General features: G+C 38.9%; 3 protein-coding genes and 1 pseudogene across 4 annotated transcripts; 2 read left to right on the top strand and 2 right to left on the bottom strand.

Moving 5' to 3' along the window:
* Nucleotides 1-4,968: 4,968 nt before the first annotated feature.
* Nucleotides 4,969-7,481, bottom strand: LOC148729084 (uncharacterized; annotated as a pseudogene).
* Nucleotides 7,482-8,987: 1,506 nt separating this feature from the next.
* On the top strand, nt 8,988-11,797 carry LOC148729083 (uncharacterized). Its single transcript, XM_088725493.1, has 2 exons — nt 8,988-9,111; nt 11,115-11,797. The coding sequence occupies exons 1-2, from the start codon at nt 9,042-9,044 to the stop codon at nt 11,408-11,410; spliced, it is 366 nt and encodes a 121-aa protein (XP_088581619.1). The 5' UTR covers nt 8,988-9,041; the 3' UTR covers nt 11,411-11,797.
* An 845-nt stretch (nt 11,798-12,642) lies between these two features.
* Nucleotides 12,643-15,145, top strand: LOC148729082 (putative skeletal organic matrix protein 5). Of its 2 annotated transcripts, XM_088725398.1 has the most exons (4): nt 12,643-12,760; nt 13,093-13,126; nt 13,616-13,742; nt 14,038-15,145. In XM_088725398.1, the coding sequence occupies exons 1-4, from the start codon at nt 12,757-12,759 to the stop codon at nt 14,554-14,556; spliced, it is 684 nt and encodes a 227-aa protein (XP_088581524.1). In that variant the 5' UTR covers nt 12,643-12,756; the 3' UTR covers nt 14,557-15,145. The 2 variants fall into 2 exon arrangements, with proteins under 2 accessions (XP_088581524.1, XP_088581523.1); XM_088725397.1 differs by lacking the exons at nt 12,643-12,760; nt 13,093-13,126 and having other exon boundaries at nt 13,166-13,742.
* A 2,312-nt stretch (nt 15,146-17,457) lies between these two features.
* Nucleotides 17,458-18,260, bottom strand: LOC148729081 (putative skeletal organic matrix protein 5). The gene is made up of 2 exons (XM_088725510.1): nt 18,138-18,260; nt 17,458-18,048 (listed from the first exon to the last, which is right to left on the bottom strand). The coding sequence occupies exons 1-2, from the start codon at nt 18,234-18,236 to the stop codon at nt 17,530-17,532; spliced, it is 618 nt and encodes a 205-aa protein (XP_088581636.1). The 5' UTR covers nt 18,237-18,260; the 3' UTR covers nt 17,458-17,529.
* Nucleotides 18,261-25,909: the final 7,649 nt, after the last annotated feature.

Raw genomic sequence — 25,909 nt, 5'->3', positions numbered from 1 at the left:
ATAACGGATTGAGTCAGCTGTATGAATGAGAAGGGTCCTTATACCTACAACAATGGTCTCTAAACATCAAGCGAGCTATTTGGAATTTTGAAATGAAAACATCGTACTGTTTCCTTACTTTCCTTTGTCGTACTGCTCCTTGCAAGAGGAGAAGGGACTGGCTGTAAGAAAGAAAAGACTGCGGTGTGAAGATGTGAGCGAGTTGAGAACACTTTGAACATGAAAACATCAAATGCCACTCCCCAAAATATGATCCAAAAAAGTACCTGGAGGCTTCAGAGGCAAAGCGTCCTTTACCAGCGCAATCAGATCGTTCATTTTCGTTTCAGGCGTCTAAATGTCTTTGCTGATCTCAGCGCAGTGATTGGCGGTACAAGATTGTTGTCTGGCGTCGCTTAAGACAGCAATCAGCTCGAGGACATTTGCGATTAAAAAAACTGCAAAAAGCAAGCGCATCTTGAGATTGATCGGCGTCGGGAAATAATTTCTGTGTTGCTCAGCCGGTGAGTAACTGATTGTGGGGATTTTGCTTCGTTATTGTTTGTTATCATTGTTAAACACGACTCGTATTTTCTTGCTCGCACTCAACAACATCCAATAGACAAGTTCCAAGTGTAAGTTTGTTTTCAAGTTTATTCACTGCGTACATTGCTAGTGTCTTCCAAAGAAATTACCGGACTTTGAAAATCTGTTTACAATATAGCTGTCTATCTACTGGAGAATGAAAGGCCAATTTGAGAACGGCGATACAGCGATTTCACAAAATCAATTTTATATGTTTATTTTTAAAGAACTGACTATTTTTGTATGCATGCATCCCTAAACAATTACTAAAAAAAAACGCGAGATGTCCTCAGCTCTGCATTTAAGTTCAAACGATTTGTAGAAATCACTTAAAGGTCGGGTATTACAAGATCATTTGGTTTTATAGCTTTTTAGAAACTGAGTTGATCATGTAAATTGAACAACGTAAAGTCATTAATTTATTGGGAACCTCTGACATTGACGTCGTTTCCTTTAGTTAACAAATGGTAAACACCACAGCGTACACTATTGAGTTTTGGATGCACGCGGGAGGTTGCTAAGAACGAAAGAAGCGAAAGAGTCGCTCGAGGCGATAGCCGAGAGCGACTCTAGCTTCTTGAGTGCTTAGCAAACCTCCCAAGTGCATCCATAACTCAATAGTGTACGCTGTGGTGTTTACCATTTGTTTTATAACATAACATTGATACATTGTAGCTAAAGAGTTCCCTTTTATTTAACAAATCTTACGTGGCCAGAAAAAAACAAGCGCGCGTGGAAAAATATTCTTTGCATTTGCTCACGTCAGCAGCGTACACCCATGGGCAAATGGGGGACACTAAATTGACCAATCAGAGCGCGCGGTTTGCTTTGGTTATGTTATAATTAAAGAGATCATTTGATTGTCGCGACTGCCTGCACTGACAAAGCGTATTAAGATAATTTTATTGACAAAGAACGTCGGTTTAAATACAGAACAGAAATTAAGCTAGACGCATTTACCCTTCAACAAAGTATTCCCAAGCTGTAAAGATTCTCAACTTTTCATCCTAACATGGAATACTGCTTGTATTCCATGTTAGGATGAAAATAATTGAATTCTTCTTCCCAGAAAATAAAATATGTAAAGCCAAAATAAAAAGAATTAGTTATGTAAAGATGCTAATCAAACACGTGTTTCCTAATTAAAACTAATTGAAAGCGTTTCAAGGTGTTTTTAAGAGTAAATTCAGTTGATATGTGATTTTTTGTGTTCTTATTTTCGCGTACCAGGCTATAGAGGTTGCGCTCTTTTGTTAGTTCGCCCACTACTAACTTTGCGTTCGACAGTTCTTAGAATTTGCTGCAAACATAATATATAACATAATATATTTTCAAACTAGAAAATAGTATCACTCGTTTTCACTGCAAAAGTGTTACTAACCGATCTAGCCACCACTGTTTACATGATATAATTGAATTTATTAAATCAGCCAAGAAACTTTAACCGTTCTCGCGATTCTTCTCCACATTAGATCGAAAGGAATCGAAACGATCCACAGTGTTAGGTTTGTGCCTCAATTCCCCATTTTGCACCACAGTACTCGCTAGAAAGAACTAAATACCCTCTTTACGTTAAAAAGACTGTGCATTTTAGATAAGAGGAAAATTTATTTCGCAGCACTGAACCCCAGTGACCAATGGATTTAAGCGACCTCGGTTCAGTCGCCCACCTCATAACTCTTTCATAATACATTTTCGGACCTATGTGGCTCACAGACAATTTGATTAAAACCCGAATTGGTTTCACACAATTGAAACGAGTTAGACTAGATTTTAAGAAAGATCCGCTGACCATAGGAGAAGATAATTTTGAACCAGTTGTTTTATTAGCTAGTAAGCCTTAGGACAATACATTTTTCTCATGTGGTTGTGCCAGCTAATGTGCTTGTCGATCTTGACGCCTGAGAGTTTTTCATCTTTGGCTTCTTCTGTTGCTATTTAAGTAAAGATCTAAGGTTGGGTTGTTAGCGTATTTCAATTTCTGTCGCGTAGCTATGAGTAGGTGTTTCGTCTTCTTTGTGTTAGGTACCATTTTGTTTAACTTGAACCAATTGCTAGCATTGTTTAGGCTGACTTGCAAATTCTGTTGGATACGATCAATGGAGTGATCGGAGGTCCATAGCATTGTATCATCAGCATATATTTCGGGGTCAGAAGTTGATAGGCAAATATAAAGTGAAAAGAGGACGGGACCCAAAATTGATCCTTGTGGAACGCCTTGTGGCAACGTGAGAGGGTTGGATAGTGATCCAGAAATAGCGCATGTTTGAGTTCGATCGCATAAATACGATTTGAACCATCTCAAGGTTGGATCACTAGCGTGGTATTTAGCGATTTTAGATAATAGAATGTCGTGACTCACTAAGTCCAAGGCTTCGCTCAGATCCAAAAATATCGACCCAAAACACTTTATCGATAGCCATCAGCCAGTTGTCTGTGAGGTTCAACAGGACAGTTTCGCATGAATGATGTGAGCGATAGGCAGACTGTTTGCTGTATAGAAGGTTATTGTCCCATAGGTATTTTAAGTAGCATGACGCAATATCTCTTTCAAGAGGATTAGAGATAACTGGCAGGATTGAGATAGGCCTATAGCTGTTTCTGTCATGAGGTGAGTCTTTCTTGTAGACAGTAGTTAGCTTACTGTTTTCAATTTATCCGGAAAAACGGCTTTACTGATGTGAGAATTGTAGATGTTGGTCAAACAATTAGATATCGCCATTAGTGCTAGTTTTAGAATTTGAATTCCAATCCCATCCAGGCCTGTGGCTTTATTTCCTCCTATGCGCTTTGTATATTCTTCAAATTCTTGATTGGTCATGAGGGGGATATCAAACTGCGTAGAGACATCAATGCGAGCATTAATAAAGTGTGAAATGCTAGCCTCTATGTTAGCATATACCTGTTCGTTGACTGTGACCTGAGCCACGTTTACAGCCCGCTGTATGTTAGTCCCGGAAATGATCGATAGTTAAAAGCATCAGCCATGGAAAGTGGGTCTGTTATTTCTTAGCCATCCATTTCAATGAAAGAGGGTGTTAAAGGAATCGGATATGTTGGTACTGCATGTTTAAGAGTTTTCCAGAGTTTTTCGTGGCTACCCATATTTTCAGTGATTTCATTTCTCTTATGGGCCGATTTTGCGTTAGCGATCGTTTTGACAACTTGATTCCTTAGCTTCTCATACATGGTATTCGCTAGGACATTAGTTTTCGCACGTTTCTTGAACTTATCTCTGTTTCGGATACAATCAATGACAGAGCTATTCATCCAAGGAGGCAGCTTTTTCCGCTTTACTCTTTTCTCGACAATGGGTGCGTGCTGGTTGATTACACTATTGAAAATCAGCTCCCAGGTGTCCAACCTTGTCGTTAACATCTTGGGATATATCAAGCACTGACCATGGAGCGGTATCTAAATCGTAAATAGAACTGTTAATGTCAGAATTATTAAAGCTTCGATATATGATGGTATCATGATGCAGTTTGGGGGATTTAAGGTCGCGAAACTTGTGTACAAGCAGACTGGATAGTGATCACTCAGTCCATATATTGGGACTAGGGTTTCGATGATCCGCTCTGGATGCGAAAGATAAACATGATCTAGCAACGCGGCCGAACATCGAGCAACCCTTGTAGGGGTTGAAGAAGAGACGATCTGTTTCATTCCTGCGTCCCGAAACATTGTAAATAACCTACAAGACCCATTTACTGCTAGCAAGTCGATATTAAAGTCACCAACCGCAATTACTTCGTTATACCTGCTCATAGAAATGCCGATTAATTGGTCAAGAAATTTGTAGAAATCAGGACTTGAGCCGGTACGGTGGGCGGTAAATAACAATGAATAAAATCTTTGGGCCTGATCGATGTTGTTTCATTTCCAGGCAGAGATTTTCGAGCTAAATGGATGAATCCAACAATCGAACTCGACGACAAAGGAGACAATTGTTAACATAAGGGGCAACCCCACCACCTCTTTTTGAGTCGCTCCGATCATAGTGGTGAATCTGATAATTCTTCGAAGCAATCATGCAGTCGCTCCAAGTGGAATTTAGCCAGGTTTCACTCATTGCAAAGACATCAAAATCATTAAGGGTCATCTGAGTCTTTACCTCTTCAAGATGGCGAGAAAGAGATCTGACATCTGATTTTATCGGGAAGGTGGGATGTTCGAGTTCGAAATCGTAAAATTTCCATCTGTGGTGTCATTTCTCGCTAGTGGGCCGAGGTTTGAAGAAACATCACCATGCAGAGCAATAAGTTCGATATTAAATGCCGCACGATGGTTGCCATAGTAGATTGCCACAGCGCGACTGTACCCGCTTCTCTTGAAGAAATTAACATGGCGTCTTTTGAATTGCAAACATGCAGGAGCGTATTCAAGATAAGTAGTTGTGGCGCCTTAAAAAGCCATTCCAACTCTGTCAAAGCTAAACATGTCAGCTTGCAGCTCCCTGTAGGAGAACCAGGCGAGCGTAGCTACCAAACAGGACCAAGAAATTAACTTGAAGTCCACTATCGAGATTTCGGCACGCATTCACATTGGACAGAATTGGCTCTGTTCAAGCCAGTTGAAAGATGGCTATAATTTGCGAAAATCGGGCCTAAACTTTTACAGATACTTTTAGAAGTTGTGTATAAAACTCTGAACCCAAACAAGTCTACGACCGCGAGTTGACATGGCAAGATTTACCTTTTTTACAGTTTGCACCTTTGAATCCAGTGGTGCACAAACAGCGATATCCTTTTTCGGTAAAACCGCTTTGACAAGTCGCATTGTTATCGCAAGGGCTTTCAACACAAGCGCTCTGAAGCCAAAAGGAGAAAATGTATTAACAATCTTAGTATCATACGTTGAAATATTGATGTCGCAGGTTGCATGGGTGATCAATCATCTTTAAATTTTAGATTTAGAGCAGGCGACTGAAGATAAGTTAGAAAACGAGGGGCGTAATGATAGTACTAGATTTAAAAATATCTGTAGTAATATTAGAATTATAGCTATCATTTCAACACCTATGGTTGAGAAAGTAGATTTTCGTCGCTGAAAATAAGTTTTTGCTGATGATCCAACACCTACCTAAGCTGCATGATAAAAATAATTTTCTTCTTTCTTCAGCTCGCTTTTGTGTCCTTCGTGAGTAACATTATTCAATTCACATTTGTACCCTCCATGTCTACCCACTCGTTTATCAAGATTAATGCTGACACAGTCAGGCTCCATGTAACACATGATCTCACAAAAATTCATTGTCATGACTTCAACGATACGAATCACGTGGTTTACGTGACGCTTGCCGTCTAATGCTTTTTTAGGTGTGTACTCCAAATGGCGGCATTGGTTTGCATCGGAAAATTATTAACAATTTAGAAGAAATATAAGAAAAGGAAAACAATGTTAACAGAGATAAACATAAAAGAATTGATAATTATGGCAACAATAATATGATTATAGTATGGCAATTTGGTTTTATCAACTAAGTTGAAATTGTAAATTGGCCACCGTAAAGAGTTTTAAAAAAGCTGACGTTTCGAGCGTTAGCCCTTCGGCTAACGCTCGAAGCGTCAGCTTTCAAACCCTTTACGATGGCCAATTTAAAATTTGAACTTAGTTGACAAACTAAACCAAATTACCTTGTTACCCCCACCGACGCAGCGAAACAGTTTCTTTAGAAACTTTCTCCCTTGATAACATTGAGGTTTAGTAGCTTTAGTATTCAACGACAGTTTATCCGTCTAAATACTTAGGTAAATTCCTAAATTTTTCAATTCGTCCATTCACTTGTGATCCTATTCGCACTGCTTAAACTTCCTCAGGGATTTGTGTTCCATACAATTTCTCGGTAGTAATGTTTCGTACTGCCATCTGCAGGAAACTTGCACTGAGCAATTAATAATGCATGTAGCTATAGCAATAGTTGGGTTTATTAGTAAGTTTGAATAATTATCAGCAGATTATTCGTACAAATCTTTAAGCATCCTAAATGGTTTTTTCCATATGTCCAGCCATTCACGTTCCTATTCGGACTGTTTAAACTCCCTTAGGCATTTGCCTTCCCTTTTAATTTCTCGGTAGCAATTATCCGTATTGCATCTGCCATATGCAAGAAGTTTAAATTCGAAAATTCCCAAAAATAAAGAGAAGAGAAGTAAAGTTTCACAGTCAATACGCAAGTTCTTAGTTTAAATTAGTAAAGCGAACTGAATCGTTGGATAAATCCTAGAATGATGCAGATCAAGTAACAAGTCACTTCTGCAAAGAACCTGTATTGCAGAAAAGCGTTGCTGTGTGACACCTTGATTTTCAACCGATTATGTTTACTCAAAAGCTACGTAATTGCCATGAAAGGTAAATTTCTCGATACACCCAGACTGAGGCAGTTGTTTGTTGGGGAAAAAGTTGACTAAAACTGAAGAAATATCTTACTTTATCAGCACACTAACTACAGCAGCGGATACAAACAAGAAGTGTGAAATCAAAAAAAGAGTAAACTCCTTCATTGCGACAATAAAAAAAAATGAACAAATAAATAAAGAGGTGGATACATAAGTAGAAAATATTACAACAACCTAAAAATTCGCTGCGTAAGAAATGCACAAAAACTTACTCAAACAAACCATCCGCCCACTCATCATCCATTCACCCCAGAGGTTCTTCGTTGGGGAGTTTAAAGGAATTTAAAAGTGTTTAGTAATCTTTAAAGTTTTTTTTTTTTCGGAAATAAATAACAAAAACCCATTTAAACAAATAGCAGGTAAGGGTGTGAAACGGTAAATATTATTAAGAAGGACTACTTTCCCTTCACTATCCCCACTCAGAAATGAGTAATGGTAAAACTGACCTTTCGATGAGACAGAAGCAGCTATCATGAAATACCAAAGTAACAGAACAAAGATAAAAATCGAATTCTTCATATCACAGATCGCTTTCTGAAACCCACTTTACGAAAAGTATGCAAATTAGTGCAAAATATCTCCTTCAATTTGTTTTCCTTGTGATAACAACTTCCTGATTTTCTTTTGACTAATAAGACCTGGAGGTCACGTTATCTTTATTCATTCTTCCAGCAGGTATTCAATTCATTGGGAGAAAATAAATTAATCATTTTACTTTACCAAGCTTCCCAATGACCTAAATACCAACTATTTGATTTTATAAACTGAATTGAAATTGGAAATTGGCCGCCGTAAAGAGTTAAAAAGCTGACAATTCGAGCGCTGGCCCTTCGTCAGAGCGAATGACGACGGGCTAACGCTCGAAACCGCCTCCCGGTTAGCTCAATGTATAGAGCGCTGAACTGTTGTGCGGGAGGTCGAGGGTTCGAGCCCCGGGCCGGACCAACACTCAAGGTCTTAAATTAATTGAGAAGAATTTGCTACCTTTCTATAACATCAAGAAATGGTTAGATATTCTTGTCTTCTCGGATAGGGACGAATAAATGGAGGTCCCGTCTCCTGCAAGGTTGGGGTAGGGGACGTTAATTTCCCACACACGAGACTACTGTGTGATGGATGTCCTCCCCTGGGGTGGGATGGGTGGGAAGGTGAGATCGATAGACTGAAGCGGCTGCCAGAGGCGCCTGACATGCTGACGTCTGTCCTCAACCTTACACTGCACCCGTAATTCAGCCTCTGGGCTGCAAATGGTCAGATATAAACTATATTCAAAACGTCAGCTTTTTAACTCTTTGCGGTTGCCAATTTACAATTTCAACTTAACGAATAAACCCAAATTAACTTTTTACCCCCATTGACGCAGCACCACAGTTTCTTTATAAACTTATTCCCTTTATTCATTTACCGACCTATTGGTCGGGAGTAAGATATGCCTCGGTATGTAAATTGGCCATCAAAAATAGCTTATCTTTATAGAAAAGCATGTCAACTCTCTCTGTACTCACTGATGGCTAACGGTAAATACTGCTTTTGCTCAAAGGGTCATACTGCAAAGCAGGCCACATAATTATAAGACCTACGCAGTTTTTTTTTAAAGCTGACTAATATACATTACAATAAACCCATAAAAGCTTCTTTTCCCTTTAATGGAGTTTATGATCCAGCAATAAGATAGGAATGCTTTCAAAGTGTTTAAATCCACATGCGATTCTCTGTCGAATCAGTCTACCCAACAACCTGATCAATATACTGACAAAAACAGGAACATGAAGACCTCTTTGGATAACAAAGTAACAGAAGGATTTAAGGCCGGTTCAGTAAAATGTACGAAACAATAGCCAAACACTGAATCTCCTAGACAAAAAAAGCAAAAACAAGTAAATTATTAATTATTTCATCGTCCTGACACGAAATGAAGTATTTGAATAACTATACTTCACACAACAGCTAAGTTTCTATTGGCTGAAAATAGATTAGAAGGTTATACCCAAGAAAAAATAGTTTTTAGATCGCTTCACCTGCATGTAGGGTTGGACATGAATTTACACTTCTCTCGGAAAACTTTCTGAGTTCTTCTCGATGATGTACACGTATTTGATCTTTATCTGTCTTGTTTTGCCATTGTGCAGTATGATGTCTGCAACACAAGGTTAGTTTTACTTAAACCTATCATTAGCGGAAAAAATATGGTAAAAATAAACTTCTACACTGTTTTAGAGTTGCTATTGTTTTAAAGCATCTTTGTTTAGTTACCAACGATGCCGTTTATCCTCTTGTTTTTGTGGTAGATCAGCCTTTTATAAGTTAAACTTTTGAAGCTTTTCATGACTAAATAAATTATTTTTTGGTAGATTTTGATGAGCTTTTAGAAGTTATGGCTTGCATCTGTTCTATGGACGAAATAGAGACAAAGAAGACAATTACTGATAGTTATTTTGAAGTTTTTTGCGAACATGGTTCGAAAGGATCTTTAATTTTAGATGGAGAATCACTGTCATTTTCTCTATAATTCAGGAGATCCATTCCTGTCTGACATTTGTCATGTGCAGTATTATGTAGGTATCTCAGGTGGCAGCGCAAGTTTGAAAGCCAGTGGTGCTAAGATCATTCTAGAGCAAATTGAAAAATCTGCATGAGCACCGAGAATTCGTTGGACAGCGAATGGAGCAAAGAAAATACCATTCTCTTTTCTCTTTAATCTCGGCTTAAAATTATCAAACATGAAAGCCACTTGGAAATACAATGGTTGTTTCCATGGATTTGTACCACCGTGACAATTGAAACTGACTACTTATTAACAAGAGGTTTCTTTAAAATATCCAGTCCACTTGACTTAGCGCAGAGCATTATATTTTGTAAACACTCGCGCGGTGAGATAAGTAGTCTGAAAAAATTATGATGGAGGCTTTGACCATACGAAATTTCCAACTTCTCAGAAGCAGATCTAGAAGATTTCTATAATACCCTTTGGGACTTATGAAATATATTTTTTTGCGATCTATTTTCTTAAAATATCATTAAAGTATTAAATTATTAATATCGCCAATCGGTGCGACTGATATTGAAGGGCTTAATAGTCAACAGTAAATTTGTTATGCAGACGACACTAAACTCTATTTATCACACCATGATCCCCGAGCATTGGAGGAAGGTATAAACTGAGACTTAGCCAGTTCAACACAATGGTTTCGACAGAATGGGATGTTAGCAAATCCAGACAAATATCAGGGTTTGGTGTTAGGAAACACTGATTGTGATTTCCAGTTAGAATGTGCAGGGAGGCCAATACCTACCTCCAGTGAAATAAAATTATTAGATGTAACATTGGATGACAAGCTGAAATTTGATACTCATGTTGCATCGATCTGTCGAAAGGTGGCGGGTCAGGTTAATGTTTTAAATAGGCTTAAAAATATCCTGCCTCTTATTTATTTTACCTCACTTTGATAATTGTAGCCAGATATGGCACCACTGTGGGGAAAGGAATACAAAGAAAATGGAAAGGGTAAATCAACGTGCGCTTAGATCATGTATACAATGATAAGGGTATTTTATATGAAGACTTGCTCGATTGTATCGGATTGCATACGACATCAAAGAGTCGTAGGATTCAATACATGTTGCTAACAGTCAATAACTGCTATCTATATAAGGTCCCCGACCTATTGCTGACTTAGTTAAACCAAGGAGGACTGATTACAATTTAAGGGACACTAACATGCTTTCCTTACCAAAGGTTAACAGTACCAAGCATGGTCTCAAGTCATTTTGTTATTTTGCTGCTAAGACTTGGAACGCGATACCAGATGCTATACGCGCAAAGGCTGGCGCAAGAACGTTTCTTCACGATATCCGTCGCCTAAAATTTTAAGTTTTTAGTTTTTTATCTCTGTTTTACTACACATGTATACAAATATATATTTTAATTTTGAAATATCCCTTTTGTAATAACATTTTTCTTAATGTACATAATTTCTTGATGTATGTTGTAATTTTTATTGTATATTTTGTTGTGGGCTTCCTGGTAAGTAGCTAGTAGCTAAGTGTGGTGCCACATTAAATAAAGAACTACTACTACTACTTCTACTACTACTACTACTACTACTACTACTACTACTACTACGCTAATTCTAGGTTTTTGTTTAATTCCAGACTTCAGTGACGCAGACGAATGCCGCACTTTGGAGTTTCGACCTGAAAAAGCCTTTGATGGCAAACGCCTGGTAAACCACGTGATTCGCGTGGTGGAAATCATGATCGCAGGGTTTTGTAAGAACGTGTGCTACATGGAACCCGACTGTGTCAGTATTAATCTCGATAAAACAGCAGAGGAACGTGGAAAGTATCTATGCGAACTGAATAACGTCACTCAAGAAGGACACGAACATGAGCTGGAGGAGAACAAAGATTATTTTCATCATTCTGCTGATGCAAGTATTCTGTGTTGATCTACCTATTAATTGGTCCAAAAAGTAACGAAAAATATTTCAATAATGCAACTAAGTTTGTTGTAAGCCTTCGAATAGTTTTACTTTTCTTCTTTAACCTAACGATCCTCTTTGAGTTTTAGTAAAGAGGTTGAGATTGAACGAAACCTGGGCCGCAAATTGCATTTATCGGCTCAGTCTCAAGAGAATGACAAGGCCTAAGATACAATTGGGATGACTAAGTCAAATTATCATCAGTTTGAAGAGACGTATACTTGATTACAAATTTATCTCTTTGGCTTTAGAGCGCATGTGTCACAAACCGCTGTAAGAATGAAGGCACTTGTCAAAGTGGTTTTACTGAAAAAGGCTATCGCTGTTTGTGTTCTGCTGGATTCAAAGGAGAAGACTGCGGCCAAGGTAAACAGAAATTGTTTTTTAAATAAGTGAGGACGTCCAAAACTATTTAGCAAGCGGGACGAGAAAAGCTGTTAAAGGAGAATTACCTGCGGTTATTATCAAAGGAATTTAGATCTTCTTCTTTACCTATCCATTCTTCTTCATGAAAAAGAGGAGATCGAACAAGGATTACTTCGAAATTTATGCTTTAATTACTCATCCACCGTGGTTTTGAGGCATCATTCGGACCCACCCGCCTGTTCATTACTAGAAAAAATATTATTTCACAGTCCATTTGCTAAGAACGAACCGATCTCGTTCTTTATCTGAATTACTTTTTACACTGGGCTGTATTCGGATTAACGCAAAAACTTATCATTCCTTTTAACCGAATGTCGAAAAGCGAAACCCTTAGTAATCATGGCAGCTAATCAGAGAAAAAGAAAAAAATCCAGCAGAAATTAATGAGAAATCAAAGAAAAAACAAGCCCGCAAGTCTAAGGGCGAGAAAACGCGATTCTGCGTAGCTTGCAGTTTTGAGTGCGGTTTGAGAGGTAAAAATGAGTAGCAGAGAAGCGAGGCGTTTGGTAAGCTACTCCTATTGGCGGCTCTGCCCCTCTTTACCTCTGTAAGGGCCTAACATACGCCAGCTTTGCAGGCCAGGAAATGGCGAGTGATTGAGTTGCAGTTGGTTTTGACACGTTTCATTAAGGGTATGGCTCGAGTATTTGAACCAATCACATGGCAGGACAAAAACCAGCAGATTATGGGTTACCTTTAACGCTCAAATGCAAATCATTCTTTGGAGAATTGTCCCGCCATCAAAAATTATCAATTTCTTCTCAGACATTGACGAGTGTGCTACTGAAACACATGGCTGTAATACCAATGCTGTGTGCAACAATACTGAAGGATCATACAAGTGTTCATGCAAACCTGGATACTTTGGGGATGGAAAAATCTGCACAATGAGTAATGAATCTCTCTTGATGTTTCCATGAGGTTTCTTGTGATGCTCTGTTTCAAAGTAAACGCCTTTCATTTGCGTTTTTTTCTCTTTAAATGTAAATTTTCGTTTCAATCAGATTTTAAAATACCACACGTTCTTTTTTCTGTTGTTGTTTAAGGGTCCGTTGTTATGTCATCAGAGAAGAGGGTGATTTTGTTTATGTTAATCACCTGCCTTGTATTGATCAGTTTGCAAAAATTTGGAGGAAACTTGATGCTTTTAATGATCACATGAATGCAAAACTATTCACAATGCTACCGAGAAGATTAATATTCATATGTTACTCTTCTTTCAGTCTCAACATGCAAAGAAATTTACGAAAGGAGTATGTAAGTAAAAAAACTCAATGACAATATCAGAAATAGGTAAGAACGAGATAAGCCATCAGGGCCGGTTTGTTCAAAGCTGTGTTAAGATAACCCAGGGTTAGTGTGAAATTTGATTTTAGATCTGAAAGCTCTGAAAGAAAATTCAGCTTAATTCCATTTGTCTACAATTTGATGATTGAATGTCCTAAAAAGAACTAGGAAAATTATCCCAAAATGGCTTTTGATTAGAGAAATTTAGAAACCTGGATTAAAATTTAACCTTGGGTTAGAGCTAATCGGCCTTTGAACAACGGGCCCAGAAGGAATAAAAGCAATTATTTTAACAACAATCCAGCCCCTGATCCTTTCTGATAATCATCCGAGCCGACTAGCTTCTTTTTGGAAAAGAATTGAAACGTACGTTGTGTCTCTTGAAAAGTTATAAGACCTACTGAATATGCAAAGTCTCGCTATGTACTACCAGTTCTTACAAAGTATTTTATCCAACAGATCGAACAAGAGTGGTAAGGTTGTCCTGCTCTTGGACTCAAAGCCAATTTCCGTTTTCTGTCACATGGGAGACTTTGGATGCGGAGATGGAGGATGGACACCAGTCATGAAAATTGATGGCAGCAAGGTATAAATTGATTTGCTATCAATAAAGTATAAAATCATTTAAAATTCAGTCCAGATACAGGTCAGTGTAAGTAAGCGAAATAGGGTATATGAGAAAATGTATGCCGTTTCCTTTACAACTACCAAAAGTCGTTCGCTCGACCGTTCACTCATCTTTACGAGGCGGGAAAAAAATGGTAACTGTCTTTCCAACAAACACCAAGGGTCGCTTACGATTAGTTAATGACCGTGAGCCTTAAACAGTCTATAACGGGTATCAAACTAAATAAGAAAAACTCCTTTATCATCGATTTCAGAGAACCTTCCGTTACAATTCCCATTTCTGGAGCAACAGATATACATATAAACTTGCTGGAGGCAGGACTGGCTTTGATTTACAAGAGACTAAGTTACCGACCTACTGGAACACACCCTTCTCCAAGATCTGCCTCGGTATAAAGATTGGTCATCAGCTCAGGTTCATTGTGATCAACAGGCACGCTAACTCACTCTATTCACTAATCGCTGACGGGGAATACCGCGCCACCTCATTGGGTCGTAACACGTGGAAGTGGCTGATTGGCTCACAGGCCTCCTTGCAGCCCCACTGCAACAAAGAAGGTTTCAATGCGGTGGGAGACGACCCTTGGCAATCCAAAGCAAGAATCGGCATCACCGCCAACCAGCAGAATGACTGCTCTTCTTGTGACTCCCGAATTGGTTTTGGTACAGGAGGTAACCCTGATGACTCCAACACCTGTGGCAATGAAGCAAAATACTCGCCAGACAATGGAAACAAGCACATCAAAGCCATGGGATACATCCTGGTGCAGTGACTGGGGACACAGTTCACTTCCCAAATTTTAATTCAAGCTTTAAAAACGAAGTAGAAATTGGCCAACAAGACAAATTCCATATTCATGAAACGTCGATTTCGCGGGCTGTATGAGCAAGGAAGTTACATGTCTCACCGTTTTAGTATCTCGAAGTAAAACAATTATGCACATCAAGTGTCGATGGATAATTACCTAGCCGCTTCGTGGCTCGGTAAATATCCACCACCAACCATTTCCACTTCGGTGAAGAGTTGTTAATCACTTTATCATGCTCTGACAATAAATTCTCGTGACTAATTTACAATGAAATGTGTAGCAATTAGAGGGGAGAAGCTTTGTCTACCTAGAATCGTAGAATCCAAAACCCCCGAGCTGAACGTGTAATTAACGACAGAAAAAGATAGTTGTGTAAGGTACTGTTCTTCATTGCCTTTTTTTAAAGGGCCGTTACTTCCTGATTTGAACTTTTCCTTTTATACTGATATCTTATGGTTTGCTTGAAGTTTTACAGAGCTGAAGAGCCTATAACCTCACCGGCAAAACAATTCTTCCTAGAAATAATAAAGACACCGTCATTAACAACTTATAATTATTTTCAGTTCAGTTGATGGTTCACGTCGATCGCTCAGGAAAGAGTTGACTTAAAAAGGAATGTTGTCGGTGGTGGTGAGTGACCACTCGTCATCATCTCACTCAAGTTAAGAGCATTTTGTCGGTCGAGTGCTACAAGTTTCGGTAGTGTAAACTAATTGGACAGTTTTGCCGCAAATATGGTCTGTAGGTTACAATGCGAAAAAGTCCGGTCGGTAATGAGTTGCGAATCACAATATTCGGACCGAGCCTGGATTGGGCTAGCAGAAAGTTCTACTATTTATTAGTTTCCAACTAATTTCAATAACTTTGGCTTTGAATAGCTGGTATACTATCTTAGAACAGCCTCTCACTCGCTCAACAGATATCGACAACTACTGGCGCCATATAAACGACTTCCTCATCACATATTTACATTCATGAACCTAACAGAGCCACCTAACCCCACCGACGGATTTTAACTGACAAGTCAGAACCGAACAGTGGATGGCATCACGTGCAGCAAAATAAACAATGTCTGTTGTAAGGGAACAGTCATAACTGGGGGGAGGTCCAGAGGATTTTGATTCTTATGACCCCCCATTCCGCCTTGTTGGCATTAAATTGGTAGTCAGTTTTCTTTGTTCATCTCTTCCCCTCCATGGCTCCATGATCTGTAGGCGACGACTGATTAGCCTCTTTAGCAGACGTTCTTTGGGCTCGTCACGCAATCTTCCTCTCCCACGAACGTCTCCTGAAACGAATGGGTTGTTTAATTAGACCAATCACAGCGCGCTTCCCGATCAAGGCAGCAAACTTTGAACCTTGATAAATTTTTTCTTGTTGACGTGATGGTGTTTCCTGGGCATTTTTAGCTAAGTGCTACCACCGAGTATATCATAACTTTCGCCCATTGTTCGATCATTTTCGGCGTTAGAAGAAGTAGAAGTGGTAGGGGATTGTTAAAATTTCAGTGATTTCGCTGCAGATCGTTGCTGCAGTTGTAAAGCTGTTGTAGGTTCGATCGTGACGTCAATGTTCTCAATGTCCCTGTCCTTTTCAGCGGAATTTCGACGTGGGCGTTTCGTTTTATTTGCTACTTTCTTCAAGTCTTTTTTTATCTCATCCTGAAGGGATCGCAGATTTGTTTTAGCTTTTTCAAAACGAAGTAACCGCTTGTAGCACTTATTGCAGACGAACGGTTCCTGGACGAAAACACATTCAAATATGTTTGCACAGCGCATTCAGTTAAGTGTGCAATATCCACTGAACTCTTACCAAACACTCTTATTCTCGCCTGCGGGATTAACGGAAAGCTGCACAGAAAACAGTTCTTTCCGACGATTTTTTTCGGAGTTTCTGAAGCAAGGTTTTGAGATCTGTTTTCCATGAGTAATAAGAAACGCGAGAAAATTAAACCCCCTCTTGGGAGTTTGTCTATCACAGCTTATGATTAGCTTTCTATTAAACAATAACCAAGCGCCAATTGGCTCTTTGATGATCTCCACGTGCTCTCCGACAGATCGTTTTGAAAAATAGGAAAGGAATGTGCCCATTCGTTTTAGCAGACGTTCGTGGGGGAGGAAGGTTACGTGACGAGCCCAAAGAACGACTGCGTAGGAGGTCAACGACTGATCGGCCCTCCGAAATCTCCTAAACCCTCCCGGTGATAAATCATGACTAGTTTCAAAACTATCCTTTCTTTTGCATGAGACAACTACAGAATTCTTTTCTATAAAATTTGGAAATGAAATCTGACTGATCCTTTTGGGATTATTTATGAATTAAAAGGTGTCATCTGAATGTGTGGTGTAAGAGGTCATGACTAACGGATATATTCCGGAAGGAAATCCGTTCAGTTGAAGAACTAATGATCATCGTGTTAAAATTAACATCTTCATTCGTATTCCACGTGGAAACTACCGTCTTAAGCAAATGGTACAGAAAAGTCGTTGATTCTAATGAGAGCGAGAAAAGTAGGCAATATTTTAAGCAGTGCTACTTTTTGGGTTCCGTTACTTCTCTTATCTGAGCCGATTATTTTTCGTACAAATAATTAATGTCTGTGGGCTCCAAAAGAATTAAAAAAGTCGCTATTTCGTGTATCACCTTTAGTGTGTTATCTGATCGTGACTTCCCTTGGCCTACAGCCCGCGATGTGGACATATAATGAACACCGAATACGTCTTCGTAGCCAATATCTACCGCATTCGTAACATTTGAATTAGCACAATTAACACGTCTTAGACTGACCACAAAAAATCTATAATTGACAGACAAATCGGATCAGAGGAGATAATTTTGAACCCATTGTTTTATTTGCTTCTACGCTTTAGAATACTACATTTTCTACTTGATGATGGCTTCTTGGCTTAAAATTTGGGAAGCTAACTGTGTCCCCAGTCACTGCACCAGAATGTACCCCATTGTTTTGATATGCTTGTTTCCATTGTCTGGCGAGTGTGTTCCTTGATTGCCACATGTGTTAGAGTCATCATGTAGACCTCCTGTACCAAAACAAATTCGGGAGTCACAAGAAGAGCAGTCATTCTGCTGGTTGGCGGTGATGCCGATTCTTGCTTTGGATTGCCGAGGGTTGTCTCCCACCGCATTGAAACCTTCTTTGTTGCAGTGGGGTTGCAAGGAGGCCTGTGAGCCAATCAGCCACTTCCACGTGTTACGACCCAATGAGGTGGCGCGGTATTTCCCGTCAGCGATCAGTGAATAGAGTGAATTGGCGTGCCTGTTGATCACAATGAACCTGAGCTGATGACCAATCTTCACACCGAGGCAGATCTTGGAGAAGGGTGTGTTCCAGTAGGTCGGTAACTTAGTCTCTTGTAAATCAAAGCCAGTCCTGCCTCCAGCAAGTTTATATGTATATCTGTTGCTCCAGAAATAGGAATTGTAATGGAAGGTTCTCTGAAAAGCAAAAAAACAATTTTTCAATTTTTTCTCTTTTTTTGCAATCAATAATCTTTAGAGTTTCTGAAAGGAGACAAGGAGTTTACCTTTGCGCCGTTAATCTTCATGGCCAGCGTCCATCCTCCACCACCGCATCCAAAGTTTCCCATGTGACAGTAAACAGGAATCTTTTGTGAACCAAACATCAGCGGTTACACTTGGCTTCGTCTCGATCTTATGGAAAAAGAATAAGTCAGATGTAACGGGGTAAGTCAGCCTGTAAGCAGGCAAAAGTTCCTCTGACTGTATAAACATCTTGCGATCAAGCGAACGTTTTGGAATCTCGCAATTAAATCACTTCACTGTATACTTACTTTCCTATGTCGTACTGCTCCTTGCAAGAAGAGAAGGGACAGACTATAAGGAAAATAAGGCTACGATTTTAAGATCTGAGTGCATCGACAACACTTCAAAAATAAAAACATATCACCGAAAAAAGTACCTGGAAGCTTTGGAGGCCAAGCGTCCTTTACCAGCGCAACAAGATTTTTTACTTCGGTTCGAGGCTTCTTGATGTCCTTGCTGATCTCACCGCAGTGATTGGCGGTACAGGATTGTTGTTTGGCGCGGATTAAAACAGCGAACAAAGCGAGGACATTTGCGATGAAATAAACTGCGAAAAGTAAGCGCATATTAAAAATTTATCAACGTCATGAAATGTTTTCTGTGTTGCTCAACCGGTGAATAACTCGGATTGTGGTGATTTTGCTTCCTTACTGTTTGTTATCATTGTTAAACACAACTCGTATTTTCTTGCTCACACTCACCGACATCCAATAAACAAGTTCCTGTTTGAAGTTTATTTTTAACCTCATTCGATCGCATTGTACAATTTCCTGTAAAGAAATTATCATAGCCTTTGAATATCTGCTCGTAATATAGCCATCTATCTGTTGAAAAATCAGGGGCCCATTTGAGAGCGAATATATTGCAGTTTCATAGAATCAAATTTATATGTTTATTTTTAATGAGCTGACCATGTTTACATCCATGCATGCCCACACAATTAACTGAGGCCATTATTGTTTTGTTTTTGGTCGATATATTACTTTATATAGTTAAACTGGTAAGGACTGCGTTGAGCTTGTCGATGGCTGTGCTCTTGGTGACTAGGTTTTCTATCCATTTGATCATATGTTTACGGCTTATTCAAAAAGTGAGGTATTACCGATTCAGCCACCAAGTTCACACGATTTAAATGAATCGAATAAAGGAGTAAGTTTTCAGAGAAACTGTGGCACCTCTTTAGTTCGGAGAATCACAAGATAATTCGATTTTAACATCTGAGTTGCTTACGTAAATTGGCCACCGTAAATAGATTATAAAGCTGATATTTCGAGCGTTCGTCCTTCGTCAGAGCGACGACTAACGATCGAAGCGGTGGCCCATTTACATTGTTAACTCAGCTGATAAAATCAAATTATCTTGTATAGATTAAAGCTTTACGATTTGCATCAACTAGATGTCTGGTGCAACTTCGTTTACGCTCTGCGTGATTTCACCTTAAAACCTTTCCTGGGATTGCACAGACCAAGTTTCAAAGGAAAATTGCGACTTTTACTCTTGAACTGAATTGAAGACAACTTTAAACTCTCAGACACATATACTAGATATCATTTTAAAAAAGATGTTGTTACACACTCAAATACCTTCTAAATACAGTGACCGAGGTTGTTTAATACGACTCTAACTTATATCCATTTATAGCCTTCAACAGTTCTTTTGTGACTCTCGCTGCTCCTTAAACGATCCAGTAGCTTTACATTTTTTGAGAGAACTTGCACGCGATTGATTGTTTATCATGACTACCTGCATCGACAAAGCACAAGAGAGTAATTCTGTTAACGAAGAATATCGCCTTTTAGTATATAGTAAAACAGTGGATATCGTTGAAGGCGCGCCCTGATTGGCTAGTCAAACTCCGAATATCCTTTGCTATTTACCTCCGAGCAACTCGGGAAAAAATGGCGTCCCGGTTTGCATCCGTGACAAGCGAAGAAATCACTCAAATTAACGACGAAGCAGTGTATATTATCTCACTGTTTTAGTATATACTAAAACAACTATTCACCTCAGTGTCGGTGGTTAGCGGTGGATATTTACCGAGCCGCGAAGCGGCTCGGTAAATATCCACCACTAACCACCTCCACTTTGGTGAATAGTTGTTAATTTTACCCTAAAACAAAGTTGCCATAAACTTTCAACTGAGATTTTCAACTTTACAGTCTAAGGTGGAAAACTTCTTCTTCTCTCGTGAAAATTAAATCTGTCAAACCAAAATACAAAGGCATATGGTATTTCCCAGACTGGACTGGACTGGACTGGACTGGACTAATAAAACGCGGACTAGTAAAGCGCGGACTAGTAAGACGAGGACTAGTGAAACGCGGACTAGTAAAACGCGGACTAGTAAAACGCGGACAAGTAAAACGCGGACTAGTAAAACGCGGTCTAGTAAAACGCGGACTAGTAAAACGCGGACTAGTAAAACGCGGACTAGTAAAACGCGGACTAGTAAAACGCGGTCTAGTAAAACGCGGTCTAGTAAAACGCGGACTAGTAAAACGAGGAGTAGTAAAACGCGGACTAGTAAAACGAGGACTAGTAAAACGCGGACTAGGAAAACGCGGACTAGTAAAACGAGGACTAGTAAAAAGCGGACTAGTAAAACGCAGACTAGTAAAACGCTGACTAGTAAAACGCGGACTAGTAAAACGACAACAACAACAACAAAAAAAACAATTTCTTACGAACGCGATCACAAGACTTAATAACGAGCCAATTTAGGGAGTGACAATCCCTGTTTGACCTTTAAGCTACACATGGGTTTGACATGCACCAAATACAAACGAATTTATAAGTTTAGGCTAAGAAGGAATTTTATTCAGCACCAGTTCAAAATCCTAAAACACACTTTCGTCGTAAATTTCTCGGCAGAAACGCAGGAATTCGATGAATAAAAGTCGCATTAAATCTCCTTGTGTCTAGGTAGAAAGAGTCTCATTGACTTCAGCTTTTCGGTGGAAGAATAACCGATTTACACACGCCATTACAGAAAAAAAAACAAGCAGACTGACAACTCCAAAACACATATTCGCATTCACTTGCAATTTGACTTTCCGTGACATTTTAAAACGGAACAGAGGTAAATCTTCGAAGATTAATCGTCGTTGGAAATGAAAAATACTTTCCATAAGATCTCTGTTTTTCTCTTTACGAGAAAATCGCCGTCTGATCAGTTAACTTGTGTGTGTTTGTCACACCAGTACTGCTGTTTCTTCAAAAGCGTATGCTTTTTTTACTCTTTAATTGACAGGTGTCACGTCGTGACAGTTACTTTTCAAAAAAATGTTTGAAAATTTGTTCGGAAGCCCTTTAACTACCTTTACAAATAAAAATGATTCGGCGAAAGCTTTCTCTTTAATTTGAATAAAGTTTGTTTTTTTTATAACTCACTCGCTATCAAATTGTTAAGTTCAAGGAGGATTTTCCTGTAATTAAACTCGTAATTGTAGCCCTAAATCATTCGGGTTCTTTAAATGATCGTTGGTGATCGATGATGTATACCGTGCGAGGTTATGTGCTGTGGCTATCGATGAAGCACATGTTGTAAGACAGTGGTAAGTCAAGAACCAATTCCTTACTTCTCTTAACGTGCCATGTTAGCTTCGTTTTTGTTATTTAACTTTATATATGTTCCTTTTACAACTAATATAAGTGGTAGTCTGGAAAAGCCGGAATTCCGCCAGAATATTTCAAAGTCTGTTTTTTAATTCAAAACGACTCCGATGATTTTCCGAAGAGTGTACGAGCTCCGAATATACTCCGATGATTAACACGAAGATTATTTGATGGTTTCCGAAGTTACCAAGAGAGCCCTGAACTTTTGAAGGCTTGTTTTTTGAATTCCTTTTTTTTCTTTTCTCAAGATTTTTCCGAAGAGTGTATGTGGCAACCATTTTATTTCCGTTTCGTTAATTTCATTTCCGGCTGTTTCGTTACGTAATATCACGTGACTTATTCTCACGTGCTTTTAGATTTTGAAGTCGCTCTTTAGGTATGATGTAGTCCTGGTATGACTCGCTGTATTCCCAATCAGGGTAAAACAGTTCTTTAACGGGCTTAAGGCACGTTTTTTAATAAAATGAGCCGCAAAGGTAACAGTCTATGAGCTCCGAATACTGATACTCCGAGGATTAACCGAAAACTATCCGAGGGTCAGTCTGCCATTTACACAATTTCAATTCCGGGAAAGCACCGGAGTCGTTTTGAATGAAAAAAAACAGACTTTCAAATATTCCGGCGGAATTCCGGATTTTCCAGACTACCCGTCAACAGTGAGCGAAGAACAAATAATTAGTTCAGCAACATCAAATGAACTTTTTACCGAAAATGTAAATTTTATCCTTTGTGAGTGAAATCGAGGAACAAATGAAGCATATTGAACTACTTTCTACCAATTTCTTCGGAGCTACATCCATGGGAAATGTTTGAGATGACTGGCAACTTCTCCAGAAAGCGCCGATGAATTTACGCGGGAAACTTACGTCATTGAAATTTGATTGGTTTTATCGTGAAACCAAAGGCGACGTGTGATTGGTGCAAACGCGCATTATCACGTGCAGTCACCGTGAAATCTAAACAAAGGGAAAGGAATGCGGCTCGGGTTTAAGCAGCCAGTTGGTGGGGGAGGGAGCGTTGCTTGACGAGCCCAAACAACGGCTGCGAAGGAGATGATTGGTGGGGGAGGGAGCGTTGGGTGACGAGCCCAAACATCGGCTGTGAAGGAGACTAGTCCCCTTCCTCCCTCAGGCAATAATAGTTTTTGAATTAAAAGGGGGACATCTGAAGTTGTGCAGAGGGAGGTTATGATTACGGAAAATATTCCGGAGAGAGATATATTCAATGGCTAATGATGATGCTGTGAATATCTACATTCGTATTTCGCGTGGAGGCTGACGTTCAGAACACATGGTACAGAAAAACTGGGTGGTTCTGGTTAGAGCGAGAAAAGCAGGTAATACTTTGGGAGGTATTACCTTTTCCAGAACATTTTGTTTGTTCTCCCATCTGAGCCAATTATTTCCAATAAAAATCGTCAACGCCCGTGGGTTTCTAGCAGAACAGATGCAGTTTTCGGCATTTTGGCATGAGTGGACAGAAGCGGGAGTCGAGACCAAAGGGTGAATCGCGCAAAAAAAAAAAAGGAATTATTTTTGTTCACTTTCCTCAGTGCATGACTTCCCTGCGCATACAGTTCATGACATCGATGTATCATCAACATCGACTATGTCTTTCTTGCCAAATTCTTCTTCGTCTTTACAACCTGTATTGGCTTCGCACAATTAAAACTTCTTGGACTGGATTTCAAAAAGTGATGTTTGAGACAAATTAGACCAGACGAGGTGATGATTTTAAACCCACTACTTTATATGCCTTAAAGCTTTAGGATACTACATTTATTCTACTTGATGATGGTTTCTCAGTTTGAAAGTTGGGAAGTTAACTATGTTCCCTGTCACTGCACCAGGATGTACCCCACGGCTTTGATGTGCTTGTTTCCATTGTCTGAAAATTTGAAGTTAGTTGACAAACTAAACCAAATTACCTTGTTACCCCCACCGACGCAGCAAAACAGTTTCTTTAGAAACTTTCCCCCTTAATAACATTGAGGTTTAGTAGCTTAAGTATTTAACGACAGTTTATCCGTCAAAATACTTAAGTAAATTCCTAAATTTTTCAATTCGTCCATTCACTTGTGATCCTATTCGCACTGCTTAAACTTCCTCAGGGATTTGTGTTCCATTCAATTTCTCGGTAGTAATGTTTCGTACTGCCATCTGCAGGAAACTTGCAGATAGCAATTAATAATACATGTAACTATAGCAATAGTTGGGTTTATTAATAAGTTTGAACAATTATCGGCAGATTAGTCGTACAAATCTTTAAGCATCCTAAATGGTTTTTTCCATATGTCCAGCCATTCACGTTCCTATTCGGACTGTTTAAACTCCCTTAGGCATTTGCCATCCATTTTAATTTCTCGGCAGCAATTATCCGTATTACATCTGCCATATGCAAAAAGTTTAAATTCGAAAATTCCCAAAAATAAAGAGAAGACAAGTAAAGTTTCAGAGTCAATACGCAAGTTCTTAGTTTAAATTAGTAAAGCGAACTGAATCGTTGAAGAAATCCGAGAATGATCCAGATCAACTAACAAGTCACTTCTGCAAAGAACCTGTATTGCTGAAAAGCGTTGCTGTGTGACATCTTGATCTTCAACCGATTACAATTACTCAAAAGTTACTAATCTTGTGTTGCAGACATCATACTGCACAATGGCAAAACAAGACAGATATAGATCAAATACGTGTACATCATCGAGAAGAACTCATTCAGAAAGTTTTCCGAGAGAAGTGTAAATTCATGTCCAACCCTACATGCAGGTGAAGCGATCTAAAAACTATTTTTTCTTGGGCATAACCTTCTAATCAATTTTCAGCCAATGGAAACTCAGCTGTTGCGTGAAGTATAATTATTCAAATACTTCATTTCGTGTCAGGACGATAGAAAATTAATTAATAATTTACTTGTTTTTTTTTTTGTTTAAGAGATACAGAGGTTCTTCTGGGTGAATGGATGATGAGTGGGCGGATGGTTTGTTTGAGTAAGTACTTTTGCATTTCTTACGCAGCGAATTTCGAAAGATCTTCTGTCCTTTTTCTTGTTGTTTTGGTAATATTTTCTACTTATGTATCCACCTCTTTATATATCTGTTCATTTTTTGTGGTGTCGCAATGAAGGAGTTTTTTACTTTACTTTTTTGATTCCACACTTCTTGTTTGTATCCGCTGCTGTGGTTATTGCGCTAATAAAGTAAGATATTTGTTCAGTTATAGTCAGCTTTTTCCCCAACAAACAAACAGTTTAAAAGTTTATTTTTACCAAAATTTTTTCCGCTAATGATAGGTGTAAGTAAAACTAACCTTGGGGAGTTTAAAGGAATTTAAAAGTGTTTAGTGATCTTTAAACGTTTTATTTTTTTTCGGAAATAAATAACAAAAGCCCATTTAAACAAATAACAGGTACGAGTGTGAAACGGTAAATATTATTAAGAAGGACTATTTTCCCTTCACTATCCCCACTCAGAAATGAGTAATGGTAAAACTGACCTTTCGATGAGACAGAAGCAGGTATCATGAAATACCGAAGTAACAGAACAAAGATAAAAATCGAATTCTTCATATCACAGATCGCTTTCTGAAACCGACTTCACAAAAAGTATGCAAATGATTGCAAAATATCTCATTCAATTTTTTTTTTTTACCTTGTGGTAACAACAACAACTTCCTCATTTTTATTTGACCAATAACACCTGGATGCCACGTTATCTTTATTCGTTCTTCCAGCAGGTATTCAATTCATTGGGAGAAAATAAATTATTCAGTTTACTTTACCAAGCTTCCCAATGATCTAACTAACAATTATTCGAAATTTATAAACTGAATTGAAATTGGAAAATTGAAATTGGCCGCCGTAAAAAGTTAAAAAGCTGCCATTTCGAGCGTTGACCCTTCGGCAGAGCGAATGGCGACGGGGTAACGCTCGAAACGTCAGCTTTTTAACCCTTTGCGGTGGCCAATTTACAATATCTACTTAGCTAATAAACCCAAATTAACTTTTTACCCCCATTGACGCAGCACCACAATCTCTTTATAAACTTATTCCCTTTATTCATTTACCGACCTATTCGTCGGGAGTAAGATATGCCTCGGTATGTAAATTGGCAATCAAAAATAGGTTATCTTTATAGAAAAGC

The sequence above is a fragment of the Stylophora pistillata genome, chromosome 6 (assembly GCF_964205215.1).
Source record: "Stylophora pistillata chromosome 6, jaStyPist1.2, whole genome shotgun sequence".
Lineage (NCBI taxonomy): Eukaryota > Metazoa > Cnidaria > Anthozoa > Scleractinia > Pocilloporidae > Stylophora > Stylophora pistillata.
This window is presented reverse-complemented; position numbering and strand designations above follow the sequence as displayed.